At 39.6% G+C, this 24,261-nt stretch overlaps 1 protein-coding gene across 1 annotated transcript; it reads left to right on the top strand.

The window, feature by feature from the left end:
* Nucleotides 1-14,669: 14,669 nt before the first annotated feature.
* Nucleotides 14,670-15,575, top strand: TAS2R16 (taste 2 receptor member 16). Its single transcript, XM_014839117.1, has one exon. The coding sequence runs from the start codon at nt 14,670-14,672 to the stop codon at nt 15,573-15,575; it is 906 nt and encodes a 301-aa protein (XP_014694603.1).
* Nucleotides 15,576-24,261: the final 8,686 nt, after the last annotated feature.

The raw sequence follows: 24,261 nt of genomic DNA, 5'->3' as shown, positions 1-24,261 counted from the left end.
TTTGCATTATAAGATTAGAGGTTGAATAAAGGCTACAAGGATTCACAGGATTTTGTGTAATTTTGGTTCTTATTGTTTGGTTATTGTTTGTTTTGATTTTATCATCTGGGGGTGTTGAGAATGTCTGAACATATAAAAAGCCTCAGGAGATAGAGAGAAAGATAATGTTTGTAAGGGAGGACAAAATGTGAAAGGAATCCCAAAGAAAGTGGGACTTGACTGAGATGAAGGAGTAGATGGAGAACAGAGTTCCAGTGAAAGAGAAATCCATTTTGCTAAGCAAATGGAAAGATTGAGACACAGGAACAGTAGTTAATCTCCTTTACAAAAGTTTGGTTAGGTGCTGTTGTCAGTTGAGGAATTGAGAGTAGGAGAGGAAATACAAATGAAAAGGAATAAAAGAGGAAAACGGTTGGTGTCGAACCAAGAAGTGGCTCAAGCACTAGACATGGGAGGTGAGGCCCTGTCAAAAACATTGCTCCAGATGGGTGAGTTAAGATGGTAGCAACAGTAACACTGGAGGACCTAAGGAAGACGTTACAAGGAGAAAGGGAGCGAGTGAAATGGATGAAGACAAAGGGACCTGAAAACATGGTCTGTGTATCTGTAGGAAAAGATGGGGTGAGTGGGGAAGAGGAGAGACTAGTAGATTTTTCCTCTGTAAACATTCTTTAGTCAGGTCATTGCATTCCAAGGTAATTTCAAAAAAATGTGCTATTTTAACACATGACTACAGAAGAGGAAAAGAAGAACATCCTGTACAGATCTAATCTTTGAGGATATTCAAAGCAACAGCATATTGTTTATTATCATATTTCATAATCACAGAGTCATTATACCCAACTGACATTTTTCTCAAGTACTCTTTTTATTTTCCTCATTACCACTAGATTTTACTTCCGTGATACTGTTTACAAACTTATCTCTTTGGTTAAATGAAATCTTGAACTATTGCTTCACGAAATAATAAATGAATCAGCATATCCTCCAGACACAAGGCCAAACTGCCAGCAGTGGCAACTTGTAGCTGTGTTAATGCAGATGCTGGATTTCTCCATGAAGAGATCCCTATGGTTTCAAAACCATTATAGTATTCATCTTGAATTATTTTCCCAACATGGGATGGATTTCCAATCACCTACCACATTCCTTCATTTGGTCCCTTTCGTGTTCATGAGCAGATATTTTCAAGAAGTTAGGAATAGGCTTCGAAAAGCTTAGAATAGCATTAGCAAAATTCAATCTGTAAATCATTCAAGAAAATATTCACTGGGCTAATTTTAACCCCGACGCTGTTGTGGACACTGAGGATATGGTAGTGCACAAAACAACATTCCTGCCATCATGACATTTACATTCTAGTGCAGAGAACAGACACTAAACAGAAAATTGAGTATATGGTATATCAGTTAGGAAGAAGTGCCATGAGAAACAAGGAAGGAGGGAAGGGTAGAACAGGTGAGGTGGTAGCAGTGAGGGAGAAAATGCAATCTTAAATAGGGAGAATAGAAGGCCTCCTTGTGGAGGTGACATTTGAGCAAAGACTAGAAGGAGTTGAGACAATAAACTAGCTGTCTGGGAGAAGAAGTTAAGTGGGACTGGGAATAAGAACTGAAAAGACCCTAAGAAACTAAAGTTGGAGCCTGCATGGTCAGAGAAGTGATGGGGTTAGGAAAAAGAAGATCTTGTAGGGCCTTGTAGACCATTATAGTGTAGGAAGCCATTGGAGGATTTTGCGCAGAGGAATAACGTGGTTGGTCTCACATTTTAAAAGGATCGCTCCGAACACTGTGTTGAGAATAGTGGTTGGCAATAGTGGAGTCAAGCAGATGATAGAAAGGCTATTGCAATATTCTTGAGGTGAGAGATGGTGGGAGCTTGCTGCAGGATAGTAGTAGTAGAAGTGGTGAGAAATAATGGGTTTTGAATATCCGTATTTGCTAATGGATGGGTTGTGGGATATGAAAGAAAGAAAGAGTCGGCGGTGACTCCCATATTGTTGTCATGAGCAACCGTCGCCGTTTGAGGCGATGGATATAACTGCAGGAGGAACCGATTTGTTGCTTCTCTACTGATGTTAAATCTGGGAAGTTCAAAGATGATAAATTGGAATGTAAGAAACACCACATAATTCTTCCAGATGGTTTGAGTTAGCTAAATGAATAAGGGGTTGAGGATGGTTTATCCTGGTCCAGTTAAATTGAATACTCATCAAACCCAGACTCTTGAAGCAAAGGTCAATTCATTTTGCTCCAAAGAACAAAGTAGGAGGGAGAGGCCCTAGCACCCATCTCTTCTTTCCTGTCACTTGTGCTCTTACAAGAGGTTCTTCTGTTGGCCAGGGTGTCCTCCCTTAGGCTGGGAGCAAGGGCAATGGATATAAGACTAATTGCTCCTCTTGTACTGGGGCTTGATTAATGGTGAGGTCCAGTAACATTTTCATAGCAAGAGTGAATGGGTAATACCTAAAAATTGGAGTTGGCTCTCAAATTTTTATTGAAACAAGGACAATGTACAGGTTTTTGAGTAGGACTTGGGGTTTCTTATAAACTTTTCTTTCTCCTGCTTCAGCATCAGAAGTAAGAATCTGCACCTTTTTGGTCCCGTTCACCGTCACTCCCCATCCAAGGTTGTTGCATCAGAAGCAGGGGTTCACTTCTAATTTGCTTATTGATTCCAAAGAAAATCTAATACTTACGGATAACTTTTTCTTATTGGATCAACTGAATTCTCTTACTTAATGAAGAAAAGTGATTCTAAAATAAAACATTTACTGCTGCATGGAAGGTGTATCAATTTTCCTTTATCCCACATACTATATGACTAACCTAAATATCTTTACCTTTTCCTCTTTCTTATTTCCCCTTTTCAAAGGCAAGACAATCTTTAAATATTCTATATGAAGAAAACAACTCCAAAGTTAGAAATGCTCAGCCTTCATATTCACTCTTTCTGTTCTGTTTCCTTTTTTCTCACCCCTACTTCAGCTGTGGAGCATTATAAGAGAGGAGACTGTGGGTAAAGACCCTGACTCTGAAGATCCTGATCTGGATTTTGATTCCTCATAAACCCTGTGTATGCTACCATGAGACTAAGGGTTTCATTTATAAACTACTAAGTGACCTGCTAGTTTATCCAAGTCATGCACTGTTATTCCTCATTGCCCATGAGGGCACTTTCTCGTGTTTACCTAGAAGCAAGGGGAGAAATAAGCTGATGAATCATATCTAAAACAATAGATTATATCGTGAAAAACTGGGAAAGGATAATGAAACTAGCATGCTGCATGTTTTAACATAGTGTGACTATATTACATACATATGATAAGATTTGAATTCGACTTCTTTTGTTTCCAATATCTTTCTCCAGAAGGAGATTAATGAAAGATGTAAGAGACTAAGTTGCAAATACACGTATATACGAAAATGAAAGAGAATACAAATAAGTGAATATATATGCAAAACAAATAGTCAAAATATGTTATTAATTGGATATAGTCTCCACAGACTTGTGTTCTACTTGCCTCATTTTCTCTTCATTAGTAGAAATATTACAGTATTTATAAGCAAACCAAAGAATGCAAATTACCATTGGAAAATCTTGTCTTGAAAATTTTATTAGACATTTTATAAAGTCTTTTCTTTTACTAATTTGAAAAAATAGTATTAGTTTTTTGTTTTGTTTTGCTATGTACATTTTCTAATTAAACTTTGTACAAGTAAGAAGTACTCTTAGATTTGGAGTCTAAAAATAAGAACGCCAAAAAAAGATTTCACATTTTTAAGATTTGATTATTTTTATGTTTCTTTGTGCTACACTTCATACTTATTTTTAATAAGAATATTGTGGCAGAAGAATGGGTATTCCAATTATTTCTGTAATAACTTTCAGGCATATGCCTCAGCACATACAGGTCACGGGGTATGAGAGGAACCAGAACTCCAGTTCCACCTGTACTAAATGTTCTGCAGCTTCCTCATATGGGTTCATGACAGTACCTACCTCATAGGGTTGTTGTGAAAATTAAGTGAAAAATACTTATAAATCACTTAGTAAATCACATAGTAAGCATTCCATTAGTTAGATTTTATTATTTTTGATGTTATGTTTCCTTCACAACAGAGTAACACAGATTTCTGTCTCTTTCAGACAAGTCAGATGGACCACAACAAATCACGGTTGGGTAGGTTGAGTAACAGTTCTTTATCTAATGTATAAAATATTAAATGTCTGCTCTTTTCTTAAATCTCTGAGTTGCAATGATAAGGTAGGAACCACTCCTATAGAAATAGCCTAGAAAAGGCCACTATAAAGAACACCAAGTGTGGGTAGATCTTTCACACTATTTTATATTCTTTTATGAGATGGTCAGTTGGGTATGGCGATAAGAGGAGACAGAGGAGAGGCTCAGGAGAAAACAAAGTTTATCGTATTTACAGGTCCTAGAGACAGGAGGCACAGCGTGTGATGCACGGCCACGTGGGAAAGACATCAGTGTGGTTAGGAGGAGCACTAGGTCAGAGCCTTTGTTGCAGTATCCACGGGAAACGTGAGGTAGGGCGGGGTGTTTGAGGATTAACTAGCGTGAATAGTTTCAGCAGGTTTTGGGGCTCTAGTTGCTACCCGGCCCTGGAGGATTAAGGCAGAAGAATATTGCCTGTTGGGTTGTGTCAGCCAGATAGAAGAGTTAGGGCCAGTTTTCATATCACACACATGCTCCTGGCAGGGCCCTTTGATATCTGTAAGAATTGGCTAGCCCTGGTGGTGGGGGGGAGGCAGTCCCTCCCAGACAGAAAGGTTTTTTTAAGATGTCAAGACATCATAATGTACAGAAAATTAAAAATATTTACAATACATGGACAAAATGGGAAATTCTTAAATCCATTGAATGGAATGTCCTGGAGGAGAAAATTAGCAAAGTGTTTTTTCTCAAGCTGGGCAAATATTAAAAGTTATGTAGTCTTGTAAGCATGATTTCTTTTTAATAATAAAAAGAATTTTTAAATATTTAGCGGATCCTAGGAAAAACATAAAAGCTTCCTATCTCTTGAGCTCATTCCACTCAAGGATAAGACAGGATGAAAGAATTACGTGCCTAAAAACAAAAAAAGAAAGTTTATGTGTTAGAAATAAATCTTATTTCATACAACAATTATCAGTGGTATGTCAACAAATGAGTATTCTCTAGATAACTTGCAGAATAGAGACCTTAGCTTTCAATTTTTTTAGCTTTCAATTATGAAGGTGTAAAATGAGCAAAGATCTAGCATAATAGGTATAAGAAAAAATTTCATATATTTAAAGTTATTCAAATCTTTTTTGTGTGGGAGGGGGTAGAAAAGTGACAGTAGATTATTCCATAAACTTGCTTCTTAGGGAAAGACATTGTCAGCAAAGACTAAATGTCAACCAAAGGAAGAATAACGAAGAACTTTCTATTATCACTCAGCCCCTATGTTAGTTCAGATCCCCTGAGAAGCCAATAACAAAATAGGATTAGATGTGAAAGATTGGTTTTATAAATGCCTATGAAAGAAAAATAGAGGTAGCTAAGAAGGTGAGGATATCCTTCAGGCAATAATGTAGGTCTGACCCTAGTGAAGAAGAAAGGGCAGGAAGGAAGACCGGGTAGCAAGTCTTAGACTATAATACAGTTCTAAGAAAGTTTCAATCATGCTGATGAGGAATCCTCAAGCCAAGTTATATGATTCAGAAGTCTCCTGTCTTGCAGGAACAGGCCAGCATTAGTGCCTTCATTGTCATAAGTCATTGGCTGGGAAGGACTCGTGAGAAGCATGGCCTCAGTGTGAATGTGGAGATGGATCCAGATAAATAGCAGCTGGATTCATCCCGCAGTTACACTCCTCAAAGTAAAAGATCTGAGCAGTACGTTTTGTGGTCAGTATATTTTACCCCTCGCACCACAGATTTACTCCACCATGCAGCTTCAGGGAGCAGCTCCTTCACACTTTCTTTGGTCCTATCATCTTGAAGGGAAATTTAAAAGCCAAGGACGAACTATAATATCCGCCGCTGCAGTTGGCCTCGGGACCGCAAATGGTACTCATTCTCTTCCTGTTCCACTATCTATTTTTGGTTCCCTTAATCCTCAGCTATCATCTTGGCAAGTATTAGTGGCTAACCTCGTGATTAGACTCAAACATTCATTCCTGAGACATCTGAGACTTTGGCTTTCTCAGGCTAAGGTTGTACCACATGTCCATTTATGGTTACAAAAAGGCAAGGAAGTTCTAGGAGGCACCCAAGAGGATCACTTGGGTTCTCTAAATATCCCCTCCAGCCCCACTGTGTAAATTTAGCCTTACTTCTTTCTGATGGTCAGAGTCAATTACCTTGGCCATGATGGTGATGCCTCAGCTGTTAATTCTCAACACAAGGAGTCCAAAGTGCCCTGGTGGTAGCCATATCTTATTGTTTAATGGGACCCTGATAGATCCCTTTGCAAGAACATGCCCTCATTGGGACCAAGACCTCCAATCCTGTAGAGAGCAGAGTTGCTAGTATATGAAGTACAAAATCCCCAGTGAATCTTTGGGAGTGATGGTGAGTGAGGTCACTTTTGCTTTCAGTTATTGGTTTCCAGACCCATGTATTCTTCCTGTTGTGAAGCGGTACCATATATATCACATTTTCTTTATCCATTCACTCATCACTGGACATTTAATTTGTTTCTGTATCTTGGCTATTGCCAATAATGCTGCAATGAACATGGGGGTGCAGATATCTCTTCAAAATAGTGATTTCATTTCCTTTGGATATATACTCAGAAGTAGTACTGGATCATACAGTAGTTCTATTTTTTCTTGTGGAAACTCCATACTGTTTTCCCTAATGACTGCCAATTTATGTCCCCACCCACAGTGCACAAGTGTTCCCTTTTCTTTCTGTTCTTACCAACAATTATTACCTCTTGTCCTTTCGATAATAGCTATTGTAACCGGTGTGAGAATGTGATTTTGATTTGCATTTCTCTGATGTGAGTCTAATTTGCTATTAATCCATCTAGCCAATTCTTGCAGTTGCTTTTTAAGTTTAATCCCATTCCCTTTTTATCACGTTCACCATGTCCCCATCTAGGTCCTGCCGAGACTTTACCTTTTTTATCAGCCTGCCACCCATGAGAGGAGATGTGGTAGCCCCTGAAAGTGTTTGTTGCCTTGTAGGGAGGGGCCTCTTCAGCATATCCCAGCATGGCAGATATACTAGCTCTTACAGGGTATGGTGGGACACCTCTGAAAGTTTTGAGTGTTCAAAATCCTAAGGAGCAGACACTCAGATATCCTCCATCCACTGTTTAAGTATCCCGGGTTTTCCCAACCAGGGTCTTGACTTTACCCTAACAGATCTGGCTTGGTTGGACACTTAAGTGGCCCTGGGTCTCTGCAACACTATCAAATCTTCGTTTTACTGCTCACTTAGTGTGTCTGCTTTTTGCTCTTCCACTGTAAGAGCCTCATTATAATGGGCCACATTACAATCTGCCAAGGATGCTTCTGGCTCTTACACAGCCTTTATTTGTTTGTCAATGGACCTCAGTTTCATCTTGTTCCGCTCCAGTATATCAATACAACTTAGCAGTATATCCAGTCAACTCCACTGTCTTTGTAGGTATTATTCTCTCTGTATCTTTCAAATGACTAAATCATCAGAACTGCAAGGGCAGTTCATTCCACTGGGATGTTTTCCCAGGTCACTGTTGGTGAAATCTTTAGCAATCAGGCCACCATATTTTGCCACACATTGTTTGTGCCCCAAGTAATAGTCATATTGAGGTTCTCTTTGCCTGCTGGGCTATGAATGAGCCAGTCTCAAAACTGCATCTTATCACCTGTTTCTCAGACCACTCCTGGTACCACTTATATTAGTTCAGACTTCCAAAAAGCAGACACCAGGTGCTGACCCAGTAGTGTAATGGTTAAGTTCGTGCACTCTGCTTTGGTGGCACAGGGTTCACAAGTTCAGATCCCGGGTGCAGACCTACACATCGCTCATCAATCCATCCTGTGGCAGCATCCTACATACAAAATAGAGGAAGATTGGCAACAGATGTTAGTTCAGGGCTGATCTTCCTCACCAAAAACAAACAAAGCAGACACCAAAATGGTATTAAATGTACAAGAGATTTATTGGAGAAATGCCTGTGAAACAAAAAAAAGGATGAAGTTGGAGAAGACAGAGATAGAATCAAGACTGAGATGAGACTTGATCTCTATAAGAGAGTGGAGAGAGGAGAAAGGATTAGGCAGAAAGATTCTTAGACTGCAGGACAGCTCTAAGAAAATTCTGGCCAGGCTGAGAAGAGTGTCCTCAAGCCAAAGTCACACTGTTCAGGAGTCCCCCAGCTCACAAGATTGGATCTGCATTATTCTGCCTTCCATCCCCACCATGCTCAGTCACTAGGTGAGAGCAGCCCATGGGAAGCATGACCCTTATTGCAGTTGTGGGTATGGATCCAGAGGGCTGGAGCTGGGGCCATCAGTCAATTTTGTTCCCAGCAGCAGGGAATCTGAGCAGCACATTTTCATAGCCACAGCCACCACATCTCCTTGCTGACTAGTCTATGTAAATGCTGCCCTCTAGAGTCCTGCAAGGCACAACCCCTACCTGTGTCTGACTCCTAAATATCTGCTGCACAAGTTCACCTGTCTTCAAATTGCAACAATTCCATCCCTTTCTCATTCTCAACTTATGAGACCTTGCTTCCTACTTCACTGAAAAAGTACACACAATAAGAAAGGATCTTCTACATGTTATCACCATGTATATACTTATTTTCCTCCTGCTACTAAGGAAAAACATCCTTGCATACAATGAAGTCCAACTCCTCCACTTGGCTAGATCCCTCCTCTTGCCTACTAAGGACAAAGCTCCAGAAGTAATTCTCATTTCCTCTCTCTGCCTTGTTCTCTCATTCTCCAACTCTATTAGATCATTCCTATCATATAAAAAGATGCAAACATGTTGTTATTCATCTTTAAAAAATTTATGACCCCAATCCCCTTCCAGGTACTAATCAATGTATCTGTTTCCCAGTGTATCAATACTTGTTTCCAATTCCTCTACTTACACTTTCTCTTGAGCCAATCAGACTAATCCCCACAATTCCATCAAAGCAGCCCTCAGCATGCTGTATTAGTTTGCTAGGGCTGCCATGACAAAGTACCTCATATTGAGTGACTTAAAACAGCAGAAATTTATTTTCTCAGAGTTCTGAAAGCTAGAAGTCTGAGATCAAGGTGTCTGCAGGGTTGGTTTCTCCTAAGGCCTATCTCTTTGGCTTGTAGATGGCCATCTTCTTCTGGTGTCTTCCCTCTCTGCATGCACATGTCTGTACCACATTTTCCTCTTTTTCAAAGACACTAGTCATATTGAATTAGGGCCAACTGTGATGGCTTCCTTTTAATTTTATTACCTCTTTAAAGACTTTATCTCGAAATACAGTTACATTCTGAGGTACTGAGGGTAGGACTTCCATGAGTAATTTTAAGGAGACACAATTTAACCCATAACACGTGGTTACCAACAACCTCAGTGTTGCTAAAATCCAACGGTCAGTTCTCAGTGGTCACCTTTCTTCATGGATGAGCTAGATTTCATACAGTTGATAACTCAAACCTCTTTGAAACACTTTCATCTTCTACCTCACTGGTTCTACTTCCCTGGTCTCTTTTGTTGATTCTGCATCAACTTGATCACTAAAGATTGGAGTGACCCAGAGCTCAGTCCTCAGAGTTCTTCTTTATCTACACTCATTCGTGGAAATACCACGAAGTCCCAGGTTTTTAAATAACACCTTTATATGCTGAGGAATCTCAAATTTGCATTTTCAGCTCGGACTTCATCCTTGAACTCTAGCAGTATATACTCAACTGCCCACTCATTAGCTCCAAAACAGTATCTAAAATCGGCATCTCAAACTTAACATACCCAAACTTCTCCTTCTCCATCCCCAAGGCCCAGAAGAGAGCCTGGCTCACAATGGACACTTAATAAATATTTGCTGAATGAATGAATGAGTAAACACAATTATAACTGATAGTTTTATCTTTCTGGAGGAAAATTCTCTCATTTGTAGATTAAACTTAGTGCCGTCAAGTCAGTTCCTAGTGACTGCTCAGTCAAGCATCAAAATCACCTAGATAGCTTGTTAAAATTCAGATTCGTGGATCCCACTCCAAGATTCAGATTCAGTAGGTGTGGGTATGGCCCTAGAATTTGCATTTCTAACTATTTTTCAGGAGATGCTGATGCTATTAATCCAAGGGAACCAGGGCTTTAAACATTACAAGAGAGAAGTGGCTCTGAGGGCAGTGATTATGGTTATGCCCTAACTCCTCCCAGCCTTATGGACTTATACTATGTCCCAGGGAGAGAAAGACAAAGTAAATAAAACATCTCTGAGGGTCTGGAGAGTGTGTTTGACTTTGGGACCCCTCTAGTTGAATATAACAGGAGAGAAGGGGGAGTTATCTTCCTCCATGTTAGCACAGATCACCAGAAGCTGTGCACCTTGAGTATTCGAAGGTTCTAGGACATCAGGGATAGCGCCTCGTAAGGGTGATGAAAACAGGGGTCATGCCTAGTGAAGTTATGTATGTCACTTGAATCATGGTTGTTTTGTTGTTGATGGCAGTGCTGGTCCTTTGGTCAGACTTTTGTCTAAGGCCTTTGGGTAGCATCACTTTAGTATTAAATTATAGTTCTTGTATTATCTATAATTTGCAATTTGCCAGCTGACTAGGTATATGATCTCAGGGCTTCAGTAATGTGTACATTCAATAAATTGGAGACTAAACAGATTCATGCTATGATTCTTATTTAAAGAATGAGATAAAAAGCAAAGAAAAAATTACTTGCTTCGGGCCACACAGGTTGGTGACAGAATTAGAAATAAGAGAGAGAATGCTCTCTGACCCTGTGCTTCGACCACATTAGTCACTATAGATATTCTTTTAAAATGCTTACCATTTGGGAGTCATTGCCACATGAAAAAGATGAATTCTGTTGGTTATTGAATGCTAGTAACACAAGGAAGAAAATGTGTTTGGCTAATTGGGAAATATCTGAATCCACTGTTTTTTGTCAAATCTGGGATTGCTTTAACAAGGTCAAAGGCACAAAATTCCATGCCCAGCCTGTGGGGGAAGGAGTTCTATTTTTCAGGAAATGGAGTTACAAAGGGAAATGTAGGTGAACAAAGCATGCTGTTCATTTTGGGGTGAGGATGAAATAGCTTATCCCACAGTCTTTAAGGATGGATGCAATCTTCCTCCGCAGAGGAAATATATACCTGGAAAAATGAGGCTGAGTCGCAGACTGAAAAGAAGCTTCCCCTACTATATGTAGGAGCAAGAGTCGGTTTAAGTTACCTCCAAAGCCAAATTATCTACATTTATATAACACAGGGAAGGTAAAAGAGATATAAAGAGTATAAATCTTCATAGGCTCTTCAGAGGAGAAGCTTTGTTTAGAAGCCATGGCCCTACATTTTGTATGACATGCAGGTTCTAATGCTATTAGACAATTATAACACACATAGAGTTGGTGACTGCTTTGAAAATATTGAAATGTATAGCATTAAACATTTCATTTGTACTCACAGGAAAGTTGTGGCTTTTCTAGCGTAATTAATATACCAGATTTCTGGGTTATATCAGAAGAAACTTGTGCATAGTCACTAATTTGGAAACCAAGAGAGCTCCAGCAAGATTCATATTGTGTGAACGCACTGAGGGATAAAACTGTATTTTAAGAGGGCCATCTTCATAGTATGGATCAACGAAAAATATTTCCTGGAGAAACGGACACTCCTGTCATTTTCCAACTGCTAAAAGCTTATGAAATTAAAAGCTTACTTCGCCCCCTCACAGATGATTTTCAAAATAAAAATACATGTAGCAGTTCTTTGGTTCTCACCACCCATTCAGGTGTCTTCTCCAGAGAGAAGGCTCTAAAGCAGTGGACCTAAAACCGAGCTGGCCTCTAGAATTAGTTGGGGTGATCTTTTTTTCAATTATTTTATTGAGGCCATATTGGTTTATAACATTGTGTAATTTCAGGTGTACATTGTTATGTATCAGTTTCTGTATAGACTGCATCATGCTCACCACCAATGGTCTAGATTTTATCCATCTCCATATATATGTGCCCCTTTACCCCTTTTGCCCACCCCGCTTCCCCTCTGGTGACCACTAATCTGTTCTCTTCATTCATGTGTTTATCTTCTACATATGAGTGAAATCATATGGTTTTTGTCTTTCTCTGTCTGGCTTATTTCACTTAACATCAAACTCTCAAGGTCTAGATGGGGTGATTTTTAAAATCCTGATACCCAGGCTACACCTCAGACAATTAAATCAGTGTTAGGGATGGAACTTGGGCCTCAGTTATTGTTTTTCATTTTATTGCTTTTATTTTATTGAGGTACAACTGATATGCAAACAACTACACGTATTTAATGTGTACAATTTGGTGAGTTTAGACATATGCAAACACTGGTGATCCCATCACAACAATTAAGGTAACAGCCATATGCAACTCCTCCCACAATTTCCTTGTGTCCCTTTCTTGTTTTGTTTTGTTTTGTTTTCATGGTAAGAACACTTAACATGAGATTTACCCTCTTAAGAAAATTTGAATGCACGTGATTTAAGCTATGGTTTACCTTTGCATCATGAGTTCAGTGGTTTCTTGTTTCATGTTCAAGAATTCTAAGCTTCATATTGGATTGCTTCTGTTTTGTCTTCCTTGAATGATTAAAAGTCCATACAGACTTGGTGCTTCTCACGCATGGGATCGATGATTTTCACTTTGTCTCCATCTCTAACTAGCAATTATTAGAATTCTCCTCTTGCTTTTGAAGCCACTGATTAAATATTTAGTGTCTATCTGGAATAGTTTTCCTGAACTCATTTCCTGAATTCATTCTTTTTAGGCCTAATTTTAATCTGCCTATATAGCTACGGGTTAATTCCTAGATATTTAGAAGTAATATGTAGTTTGTCCTTGTCCAAAACAACACCCGAAGTCTACAAATTCACAAGTTCCCTGCTTATAGGGATCTTTTTGTCCCTGAGGCTTTCAATTACCTTCTTCATGTTCCAAGGTGCCACACACCACCATGTGCTCATGTCCATACCAGCAACATCAGATACTCAGAACTGTGGTCCTAGAATTGATACAGAAAAAGAGGTTGCGTCATGAGGGTGCTATGGTAGTTGTTTGGGCAACTGCAAAACAAATTTACCTCAAGTGAGATTACAAAAGATAGAAGAGCAAGACATTCAGCTTCCAAGCCCCTCAGACAGCTCAGAGTGTGAACACAGATCTGCTTCATCACAGACTACTTGTTGCTCAGGACTCAAGGGTGGGGCTTTGAGTAGCAAGAACATATGATGGGGAAGAGTGCAGCAGAGGCCATGCTACACAGCTGGAAAGGGAAGCAGCCGGCAGGTGCAGCGTCTTCAGCAGATGCCTGACAGATGGCGCCATCCAGCACCCACTGGGATCAGACTTGTTTGCAAGCCCACAGGAGACACTGCCGGAAATACCTAAGGTAATTTACAGAGGGCTGCAATTGTACAGAACCAGGTTACACCCGGGTCAGTGGCATTTGATGTTACCACCACAGTGATGCCGTTTGTCTCCACAGGCTAGTCAGAGAAGGGGAAGCTCAATGACAACAAATAGAACAAATAAGAGAGCAAGTCTTCTAGGCGTCTCTATTCAGTAGGCCTAATTTTAAAAAATTGTTTTACAGTGATAAGAGGGCCCTCTTTCAATTCATCTTGAACAATGTGAGTAGTGACAAAAAGAGCCTAGCCATATAAGGAGGAAAAACAAAACAGTGATGTTAACGGCATAAGAACAACTCCCCAAAACAGACAAAGTGTATGCTGAAGGCACTGGAATCACAGAACAACAGCTGAGGATGCCACACCTGCAGTGTAGGGAGTGCAATGGCCAGTGGGCAGCAATTTCTCTGAGTTGAGGAATTCGACGGGCAGTTCTGAAAGTGGCCTGTGTTGGATGAGGATACTTGAAGGACTGGGGTTCCAGCAATTTTGTGGGTGGAACCTCAGCGTAAGGACTTTTCTTTATTATTTATTATTTACACTCACACTTTGGTTATAGCACCCACCTCCAGCTACTGCAGAAGCTGGAGAGACACCTTCTGAAATTGGCATTATTATAGCACTCAGCAGAACAGATGTATTACCCAGGATGTGAATGGGCAGCAAAGGATTTATCATTCCTGTGGTTCAAATTTTAGGTTAAAAGAGTGAAGATATCATTTAAAGAAGATGGGGAAATAAGTTAAACACATCTCGTACAGATGAAGAGGAAATAAACCCATGATGATGAAATAAGTATGGTTTCTATGGGAACAATCAAATCACCTCAGGAGCAGGAAGCCACATTCAAACATTTCCTTGCATCCAGGCTTGATTACAAACCAGCAAGCAAAGCATAAGTAAATCCAGTAGATAGGAAAATGGCAAAGTCAAAAAAGAGCTGGGGAAAATTTGCATCCAGAGGGAGGTATTTTCTAGCATGAGACAGTAGTGGGACTCAAAACGTGTTCCCTACCTGGAAATTGGTCCAGAGATTCTGAGTCTGTTTCCAGCAGGTTACTTTGGAGTAGAAGGATGATTCCCATCCAACTCACTGTCTTCTTCATGGTCATCTATGTGGTCGAGTCCTTGACAATAATTATGCAGAGTGGCTTAATTGTTGCAGTGCTGGGCAGAGAGTGGGTGCAGGTAAAGAGGCTGTCACCTGTGGACGTGATTCTCACCAGCCTGGGCATCTGCCGCTTCTGTCTACAGTGGGCATCGATGCTGTATAATTTTTGCTCCTATTTCAACCCTAACTATGTATTTTGGTACTACTCGATCACCTGGGACTTTTTAAATCCTCTTCCATTCTGGTTAACCAGCTTACTTGCTGTCGTCTACTGCGTCAAAGTCTCTTCCTTCACCCACCCCACCTTCCTCTGGTTGAGGTGGAGAATTTTGAGGTTGGTTCCCTGGCTGTTACTGGCTTCTCTGCTGATTTCTGGTGTGACTCTTATCTCTTCAGCTATTAGGAATCACATGAAGATACAGATAATCTCCATGGAGCATTTCCTTAGAAACAACACTATGGTTGAAAGACTTAAGATGCTTCTGAAGAAATTTGCCTTATCTCAGCCAGTGGTTGTGTTGATTATTCCTTTCCTCCTGTTCCTGGCCTCCACCATCTTGCTCATGACCTCGTTGTCCCAACACTTGGAGCAGATGCAACATCACAACACTGACCACAGCAACTCCAGCGTGAACGCTCACTCCACTGCCCTGAGGTCTCTTGCTATCTTCCTTATCTTCTTCACCTCTTATTTTCTGACTATACTCATCTCCATTCTGAGCATCCTATATGATAAGAGATCCTGGTTCTGGGTCTGGGAAGCTGTTATCTATGCTATAGTCTCTGTTCAATCCACTTCACTAATGCTGAGCAGCCCTACATTGAAAAAGGTTTTAAAGGTAAGGTGCTGGGGCCTGGAGGCTGCCTGAGGCACAGGGTACAACAAGACCCCGGCAAACGGAAGTTTGAGTTGATGCAACTAATACCAACAACTAGAATTACTCTTGACAATCACCTATGCCATAGTGATACATCATAAATGCAGGCCTCATTCTCTTTCATTCCCACAGCCATCTATCTCTAAATAAGCAATCCTTTCTCTACTCTATGCTACTCCTTTCTTCTCCTTTCCACAATCCCCAGGTTCTTCCCGACTTTCTCATGACATCTCCATCTCTCACTCGTGCTCTCTACCTCTGGAATCTTACTACCAGTACATTCTAAAAAAGAAAGCCAAAATTATGGTGTTCACACATTATTTTCACTTTATCCTTTTCATAACTACCAACTACTTTGCACCTTGATTTGCATCCCTTCCCCACAAGAATTTATTGCCCATACCATGAATGTTCCCCATGTTAAGGCCTTTCGATGCACTTTCCTAACTTTAGTCAAGAAAAGGTCTTGCCATCTCTCTCTGTGTGCTGCTTCTGGGCCTTTATCCAATGACATAAATTTCTTTATTTGTTTCTCTTCCAAATACTGTGTCTTCATGCTTTTAAAATTCAAGTCAAAACTTAACTCTTCTTTCATTTCCCATTGCCAAGACATTATAGTCTCCCCAGAATAGCAGACTACTTGTCCAATCTAGCTTCATCCTAGAACCTCTCCAAATAGTGGGTCAATTGCATATGGTTTCCACTGGCTGGATTCTTGCCTCTCTATTGTACTACAAGTTGGAATGAACTTTCTAGAGAGATTCCTAGATTGAGGCTTAGCTGGTTTTATCCCGTACATAGCACAGGTGTCAGTTGAAAGCTCCTCTTACTTCATAAAATTTGAGTGACGTTGGCTTAAATTTTCTATACTCTTCTATTCCGTGCTCTGTGACAGTCCAAATCCCTCCCCAAATGGATAAGAATACAGGAACCACATAGTGATCAATTAAAAATCACCTATAGGACTTTCCTGTATTTTAAAAGTCCTTTTGAACATCCCCAGTCCCACACGTTGCAATCATACCCTTTTCCTTGTAGGACCCAGACCCACTTTCTCCCCATGGCATCTCTCTCATCACTTCTCTCCTCTTCACCCTCACCCATTAGCAACAAAGTGTCTTGGTAACAGCCAACGCCCAGGCCTTTGGGTCTCAGCTTTCATCTGCTCCAGTCACTTATCAAGGTATTTTGCCTAAAGACAGCGTCATCTCTTAAGGCATTCTGGTGCCAGAAGTTAAGAATATAATTTTTTTCACCTTTTGTTGGGCATGTCTGGTGAACTGAGCTTCTGGCTCTGCCATTAGAAGACTGAAACACCTCCTGAGAGAAAACCATCCATCAGGGAAAAGGATGCAGTTATCTCAAGCTTGATTGTGAAAGCAAGGCTTAGTCCCTGGAAGGGAATGGAAAGTCTGATCTGGTCTTGGATCTGTCACTCCAATTTGTCTCCCAGACAAATCATCCTTTGAATTCATATTTGAAACTGAGGATATGAAATACAAGTACAAACTGAAATACCACTCTCACCAAAGACTCTGTGCCATTTGGCATCTCGGCAGCATTTCTACCTTTGCACAGAAAAGGGAATAAAGCATATTTTCCCACTTCACAGCAGCACCCCATGCAGCGTTGGCATCTCCCTCAAGCTCCAGGTTCAACTGTAGTAGAAGGTGGGTTGGAATCTGGAAGATGCAGTAATATCTGGAGGGCAGAGTCATAACCAGATGAAGTGAGACTGAGTGAAAAAAAGAAAAAGAAAAGGTAGATAGCAACATTGTGTTAACTGACCAAAGACTTCCAGGAATGCTTAGGAGGCTGGTGGGGAGATGGGTTGCAAGAGTTTGGGATCCTGACAGAATAGGTGGAACATGAGACAGTGAAATTTGAAATATTGCTACTGGTCATTTGTATCCACATCTTCCACTTTCTAAAATCTCAGATAGCTGGAAGAAACAGAAACTGTTTCCTTTATATATGTATAAAGAGAGAATGGGAAAAAAGAAAGCCCCTCCCCCTGATTACCACTGACACAGACACTCTTCCAGAAGCTGTTAAATATCTGTAATACTCTCACCGTCTTCTTCTTTGTAAAGTGCAATGGAAAACTTATCCTGGATACGCATGAGGTGGGGCTATAAGAGGCCGTCGGGGGGATCAAGAAATTTTTTTTAAAAAAGATAGAAACATAAATGATAATTATCCCTTATCTTCATTACACCTTAATAATTCACAGAGAGCTTTTACATACATTTTATCATTTTCAACTGAAAAGACAGGTCAAGAGAATCCAAACCAACCCAGTTGGAAAACAGACCTAAGAAAGTCAAATGAATTAACTAAATTCACAATACTGGTTAGTACCAGACCTAAGAACCTAAGGAAAAGGAGAGGAAAGCAAGGGATAAATTTTAAAGGAGCAAAGAGTTTTAATTGGGAAAAAGATGGTTAGGATTTAAAGGAGAAATACTTTAGACAAAATGACAGTGATGTTTGGACTGAGAACAAGGAAGTTCTTTTGAGAGTTTAAGTTAGCTAGCAGAGAAATTCAGGCCCCAGGGGCTATGCACCTTTGTTGAACAACTTGTAAATAGTCTACCCTATAACTTTCACTATTAACACTCATTAACACACATGCACAGAGTGTGTTGCCTGATAACTCACAACAAACAGGGTGCAGAAGATAAAGAAGGCTGTGTTCCTGGGTTTTTTAATTTAGGAGGAGCCAGGTGAATGCTGCAACCCAGCACCTGTATACACACATATACCATAGACACACAAAACCATTAGCACCTGGAAAGTAGACCCTCCACATTTCACACAATGTCCCGTGAACTTAATGAATGCCTAGTGATACGGAGGAGACTGGCAAAGATGGTGAATTTCTGGGAGCACTCGGCATGAAGTCTGTTCTTAATTAGACACACCATAGAATGTATTCAGTGGATGGTATTTTCTGTGCCCCTACTTCCATTCCTAATGTTTAGGTAGCATGGGTTCGAAAACCTCAGCTGCACTGTTTTGCCTGTTTCTGAGTCAGGTATTCAAGACTTCCCAAGATCTGCCTCTGAACCAGTCCAGCCTTAACTTAGCTTTGTGTTTCCATTTTCATTTGTTTTGAGATATTTTTTATTTCCCTTTTGATTTCTTCTTTGACCCATTGGTTGTTCAAGAGTTTGTTGTTTAGCTTTCTCATGCATATAAATTTTCCAGGTTTCCTCTTATTGTTGATTTCTAGTTTCACACCATTGTGGTCGGAAAATCTACTTGGTATGATTTAAATCTTATTAAATTTGCTAAGACTTATTTTGTAGTCTATCATCTGATCTATCCTGAAGAATGTCCTGTGTGCATTTGAGAAGAATGTGTATTCTGCTGCTGTTAAATGGGATGTTCTATATACATCTGTTAGGTCCGTTTGGTCTAAAATATGGTTCAAGTTCAACATTTCCTCGTGGATTTTCTGTCTGGATGATCTATCCATTGTTGAAAGTGGGGTATTGAAGTCCCCCTCTGTTATTGTATTGTTGTGTATTTTTCCCTTAAGATCTTTTTGTGTTTGTTTAATATACTGAAGTGCTCCAATGTTGGGTGTGTATACATGTTGTATCTTCTTGATGAGTTACTCCTTTATCATTATATAATGAACTTTTTGTCTCTTGTTACTATTTTGGGCTTACAGTATACTGTATCTGATATAAATATAGCTATCCCCACTCTCTTTTGTTTCCACATACACGGAATATCTTTTTCCATCCCTACACTTTGAACCTATGTGTGTCCTTAAAGTTGGAGTAAATCTCTTGTAGGCAGCATATAGTTTGTGGCTTGTGCTTTTGTCCACCCAGCCATCTATGCCTTTTGATTGGAGAATTCAATCTGTTTTCATTCAGAGTAATTATTTACATGTAAGAGCTTATTAATGCCATCTTATTAATTTCTTTCTGGCTGTTTTGTTGTTCCATTGTTCTTTTTTCCTCTCTTACTGTCTATCTTTGTGAATTGGTGATTTTCCATGGTGGTGTGCTCTGATTCCCTTCTCTTTATCTTTTGTGAATCTGCTATAGGTTTGACTTTGTGGCTTCCATGAGGCTTATATAAAACAGCTTATAGATAAAACAGTCTACTTTACGCTTATAGCAATTTAACTTTGATCACATACAAAACTCTACCCTTTTACTCCTATTTCCTTTTATGTTTTTAATGTCATAATTTACCTCTATTTATATTGTGTATTCACTAACAAATTATAGTAGCTAGACTTATTTGTAATACTCTTGTCTTTTAACATTTTAAGTAGTTAACAGTCCATCATATTACAGAGTTAGAATTTTCTGAATCTGACTATATATATATCTCTACCAGTGTTTTATATATTTTCATATGTTTCATGTTACTAATTAGCATCTTTTCATTTCAGCTTGAAGAACGCCTTTCACCATTTCTTGTGAGGCAATTCTAGTGGTGATAAACTTCCTCAACTTTTATTTGTCTGGAAAAGTCTTTATCTCCATCATTTCTGAAGGATAACTTTGCTGGAGAGAGTATTCTTGGCTGACAATTTTTTTCTTTCAGCACTTTGAATATATCATCCCACTCTCTTCTGGCATATAACATTTCTGCTGAGAAATCTGCTGATAGCCTAATGGGGGTTACTTTGTAGGTTATAATCTTTTTTGTCTTGCACTTTTAGGATTCTGTCTTTATCTTTGATTTTTGACAGTTTTGTTATAATGTCCCTGGAAAAGATCATCTTGAATTTAAGTAAGCTCTCTACCCTCTGCTCCCTCGCTTCTCCTTCTGCGACTCAAATGATTCTGATATAGGTTCTTTTGATGGTATCCCGTAGATCACTCAGGATTTCTTCACTCTTTTTCATTCTTTCTTTGTTCTCCTCTTCTTAGGTTATTTCAAAGTTTCTGTCCTCTAACTCACTGATTCTCTGTTCTGTCTGATCAGTTGTTGATGCTCTCTATTGCATTTTTCATTTCATTTATTGAATTCTTCAGCTCCAGAATTTCTGTTTGGTTCTTTTTCATAATTTCTATATCTTTGTTAAATCTCTCAATTTGTTCATGCATTGTTTTCCTGATTTCATTGAATTGTCTTTTGTGTTTTTTTGTATCTAATTGAATTTCCTCAAAATGGCTGTTTTGATTTTTTTATCAGGTAAATCACAGTCCCTTTGTAATTGGATTCAGTTACTGGAGAATTACTGTGATCTTTTGGTGATGTCATGTTTCCTTGATTCTTCCTGTTCCTTGGAGTTTTGCATTGCTGTTTTTGCATTTGAAGTAACAGTCACCTCCTCCAATCTTTACTAGCTGGTGATAGATATTTTTCTTTAGTCCTGCTATATATTCTGATGCTTTCTCTGACCTTGTATGGATACACCTGCTTCATGCTTCTTGATCCTTGTTGTGGGAGAATTCTTAAGCTTTTATGTCTTCTCCTCTTACAACCCACCAGACAAGTTGCTTCAAAACTCTCTTTTTCAGAGAAGTTTTCCAGAAAGTGATGCTATAGCTCAAGATTGTGGTTTCTCCCTTGCCTGCAGATCCTGGACTGGTTTCTGTGCGCACTCCTTGTGTATGTGCACCACTGACCTTAGGACCACACACAAGGAGCCAGCTACAGAATCAGGGAAGGTGTGGCTTAGTCCATTAGGGTGTTAGGGGTGACTGTGGGCAAGTTTGAGGGATCCTCAGGTGAGGTTTTCCCAGCAGCTCATGGGCAGGGTTCCTGCTGGAGCCCAGAATAGAGTCAGCAGGAACCATGTCCATTTAATTTCCATTGATATTCTTTTCTTTTTAAGTTTTGTTGAGGTCATACTGGCTTATAACATTGTATAAATTTCAGGTGTACATTATTATATATCAATTACTGTATAGAATACATCATGTTCACCACCAAGAGCCTAGTTTTATCTGTCACCCTTTGATATTCTTATCTGCCTCATCCCAATCGCCTCCTTCCCTCCAGTCCTGGAGGTACCACTTTAATACTCTGGGTGCTGTGGGAGAGAAATGTGTTTCTTTAGCAGCATCCTGCACAGCTGGGGAGGCCAGACACTCACTCACCACTCTCCCTCTCCTCCATGGGAGAGGTCACCAGCCTCCTCTAGCTCTCAGTTGTGCTGCCTTAGGGGGAGGGGTGAAAAAGTTTCTCTTACCTACTCCAATGCATCTCAACTTGTTTTGTTTTTGTTTTTGTTTTTTGCTGCAACTGAGTGCTGGAACTCGTACTGTGGAGAACCTGGACTTCGCCAAAGGCTCTCTCATCCACAGATGTCTGCCCAAGTTGGTGTTCTCCAGGTGCTCCCAGACCACAGTGGAGAGGGGCTGAAGCCAGTTAACAGGTTCCTGACAGTTCCACAGCCCATACTGATGTCTGTCTTCCAGTTACCTGATGCACAGGTGACCAAGATTCCTATCAGAACCCGTGGCATATGATGCTAGATTCCAAAACTACCACAGAGGCATTTTTTGTTCATGGATGTATCTCAAATTTTAGTTGTTAATGGAGAGACATGTTATGTCACCATGATGCTGATGTCACCCCACTTCTTTCTTTACAACACAGTTTTCTACACACAAGAAATTCAATTAATGTTAAATGGTGTTAGTGACAATGGGATGATGAGTAACAACACTGAATTATGGAATTTAGAATTGCCAGACATCTCATTTATTCCATAAATACTTACTGTCAACCTACTGTACACTACTGGGATTACAAAGGTGGGATGGCAACTTTATCTTCTAGGAAATGAGGGCTCTTCTCTGAGAGTTTCACATATGATTTCTGTTATCCATGGTGGGACTGCTTGGATCAGCTTTGACCATTCTTATTTCAAGAGAGTCTGGTAGAAAGAGACTATCAGTGTTCCACAGCAGAACAAGAGTTGAGATGAGTTTAGCAGATAAGTACCTCTTCCTTACCAAGGAATACCGAATTGTAGAAATCCTCTCAGGGTCCTGAAGAGCAGAAATCAGCCTCCATTTGGACTCCTTCCCCAATAGAGGGCACTGATGTCCAAATTACAATACCACCAGTCAATTAAGCCTTTCTAACTTCATTTCTCCCGCCCCCTCGATTCCATGGTCCTTTAAGATCAAGAAGAAGGGAGAGGAGGTGGTAGGGAAATGAAAGAATCAAATCCCCAATTTCTTCCCTGCTGATCCCCAATTTCTATATCAGACCTAAGATAGGGGAATAGATAAAGATTAATTAGATATGAGATTAATGTTTGCATTTAGACTCTTTAAAACCTGAAAATGAGACTATGCTTAGGAACCTGTAGAATCTACACAGTCATGTACTGCATGACAACATTTTGGTCAATGATGGACCACATATACAATGGTGGTCCCATAAGATTAGTACCATAGAGCCTAGGTGTGTAGTAGGTTATGCCATCTAGGTTAGTGTAAGTACACTATGATGTTCACACAACAACAAAATCTCCTAATGATGCATGTCTCAGAACATATACCCCCAATGTTGAGTGACTCATGACTGTACTTCCCTCAAGGAGTGTGAAAGGGTGATCTCTAGAATATGTTTGAAGGCAGATGTTGAAGAAAAACTTTGTTTTTTTCTGAGCTCAGTCTATTCAACAAATTTGTTACACTAGACATAAAAAAAAAATCAGTAAGATGTGAAATACCTCTACATTTTCTCTGAGATTGCTTGCCAGGTGCCATGTATTACATTCCCCTTAAAGAAGACCCCAAGATAAATTCCTTTCTCTAAAGGAGCTAAACCAAAGGCCTACCTCTGATGATCCTTAGTTTTCCTGCCACCACGGCCATCACAACTCCCTCTACTTGAATCCAGACAAGCAGCCTTAAGTTTAGGGCTCAAGCACAATACTTTTCAGTACCTAGTAACTCATGACCTTTAGTTCTGCTCTCTTCATTCTGATGTTTATGTTTGTATTTTGTTAAGGGTCTTTATTGTTCTTGTATTTGTATTGTAAATTGTGGTAAATTGTTTCAAAATGGGTCTTGCTAAAGATAAAGAAAGACCAAGAGAAGAGAAAGGAAAACTACCAAGGATAATGGGATGAGCAGCCTTGTAGCAATAAAAGAATCATGATACAACTGAAATTGTAAACCAATTTTTTAAAATTATCCAGATGCACTTTTATTCCTGAAATGTATATTAAAGGAGATAGTTTGGGGAACTTGTATAAAGCCTATAGGAGCATCTACTTACAATCAGTACAAAATAACTAATACCTTGACTATTCATAATGTTACAAGTCTTCCTAATAGAAGGAGAAAATGCATCTTCCTTGGCCTTTCTAGACAGAGCTTTTAAGAAAATCCTTGAGACTCATTCACCATCTATCAGCTATGTCTCAAACTCCCAAAGCAACATTTCTTTAAGATTATTACAAAATTTATTCTAAGTGTGAATTGACTTTTTGCTAGTTTTGATGGCAAAGATGTAGTTGTATAAACTATATTGAAGTGCCAAGTTTCTTCAAATAATTTTTTTAGATAAACTGTATCAAAAATGACAGATTATATTGGTTGGACAAGAGACAAATCCTTTACCATGAATTAAGTTTTTCTTTAAATTTTAACCTAAATGATAGAAGATATTTTTATTAAAATATGCTAGATATAAGTAACTGAAACACAGCCAAGATGCAGTCAAAATGACTGAGAAT

The sequence above is a fragment of the Equus asinus genome, chromosome 1, assembly GCF_041296235.1.
Source record: "Equus asinus isolate D_3611 breed Donkey chromosome 1, EquAss-T2T_v2, whole genome shotgun sequence".
NCBI lineage: Eukaryota > Metazoa > Chordata > Mammalia > Perissodactyla > Equidae > Equus > Equus asinus.
Note: the sequence above shows the minus strand (reverse complement) of the source record. Positions and strands in the feature narration are given on the sequence as shown.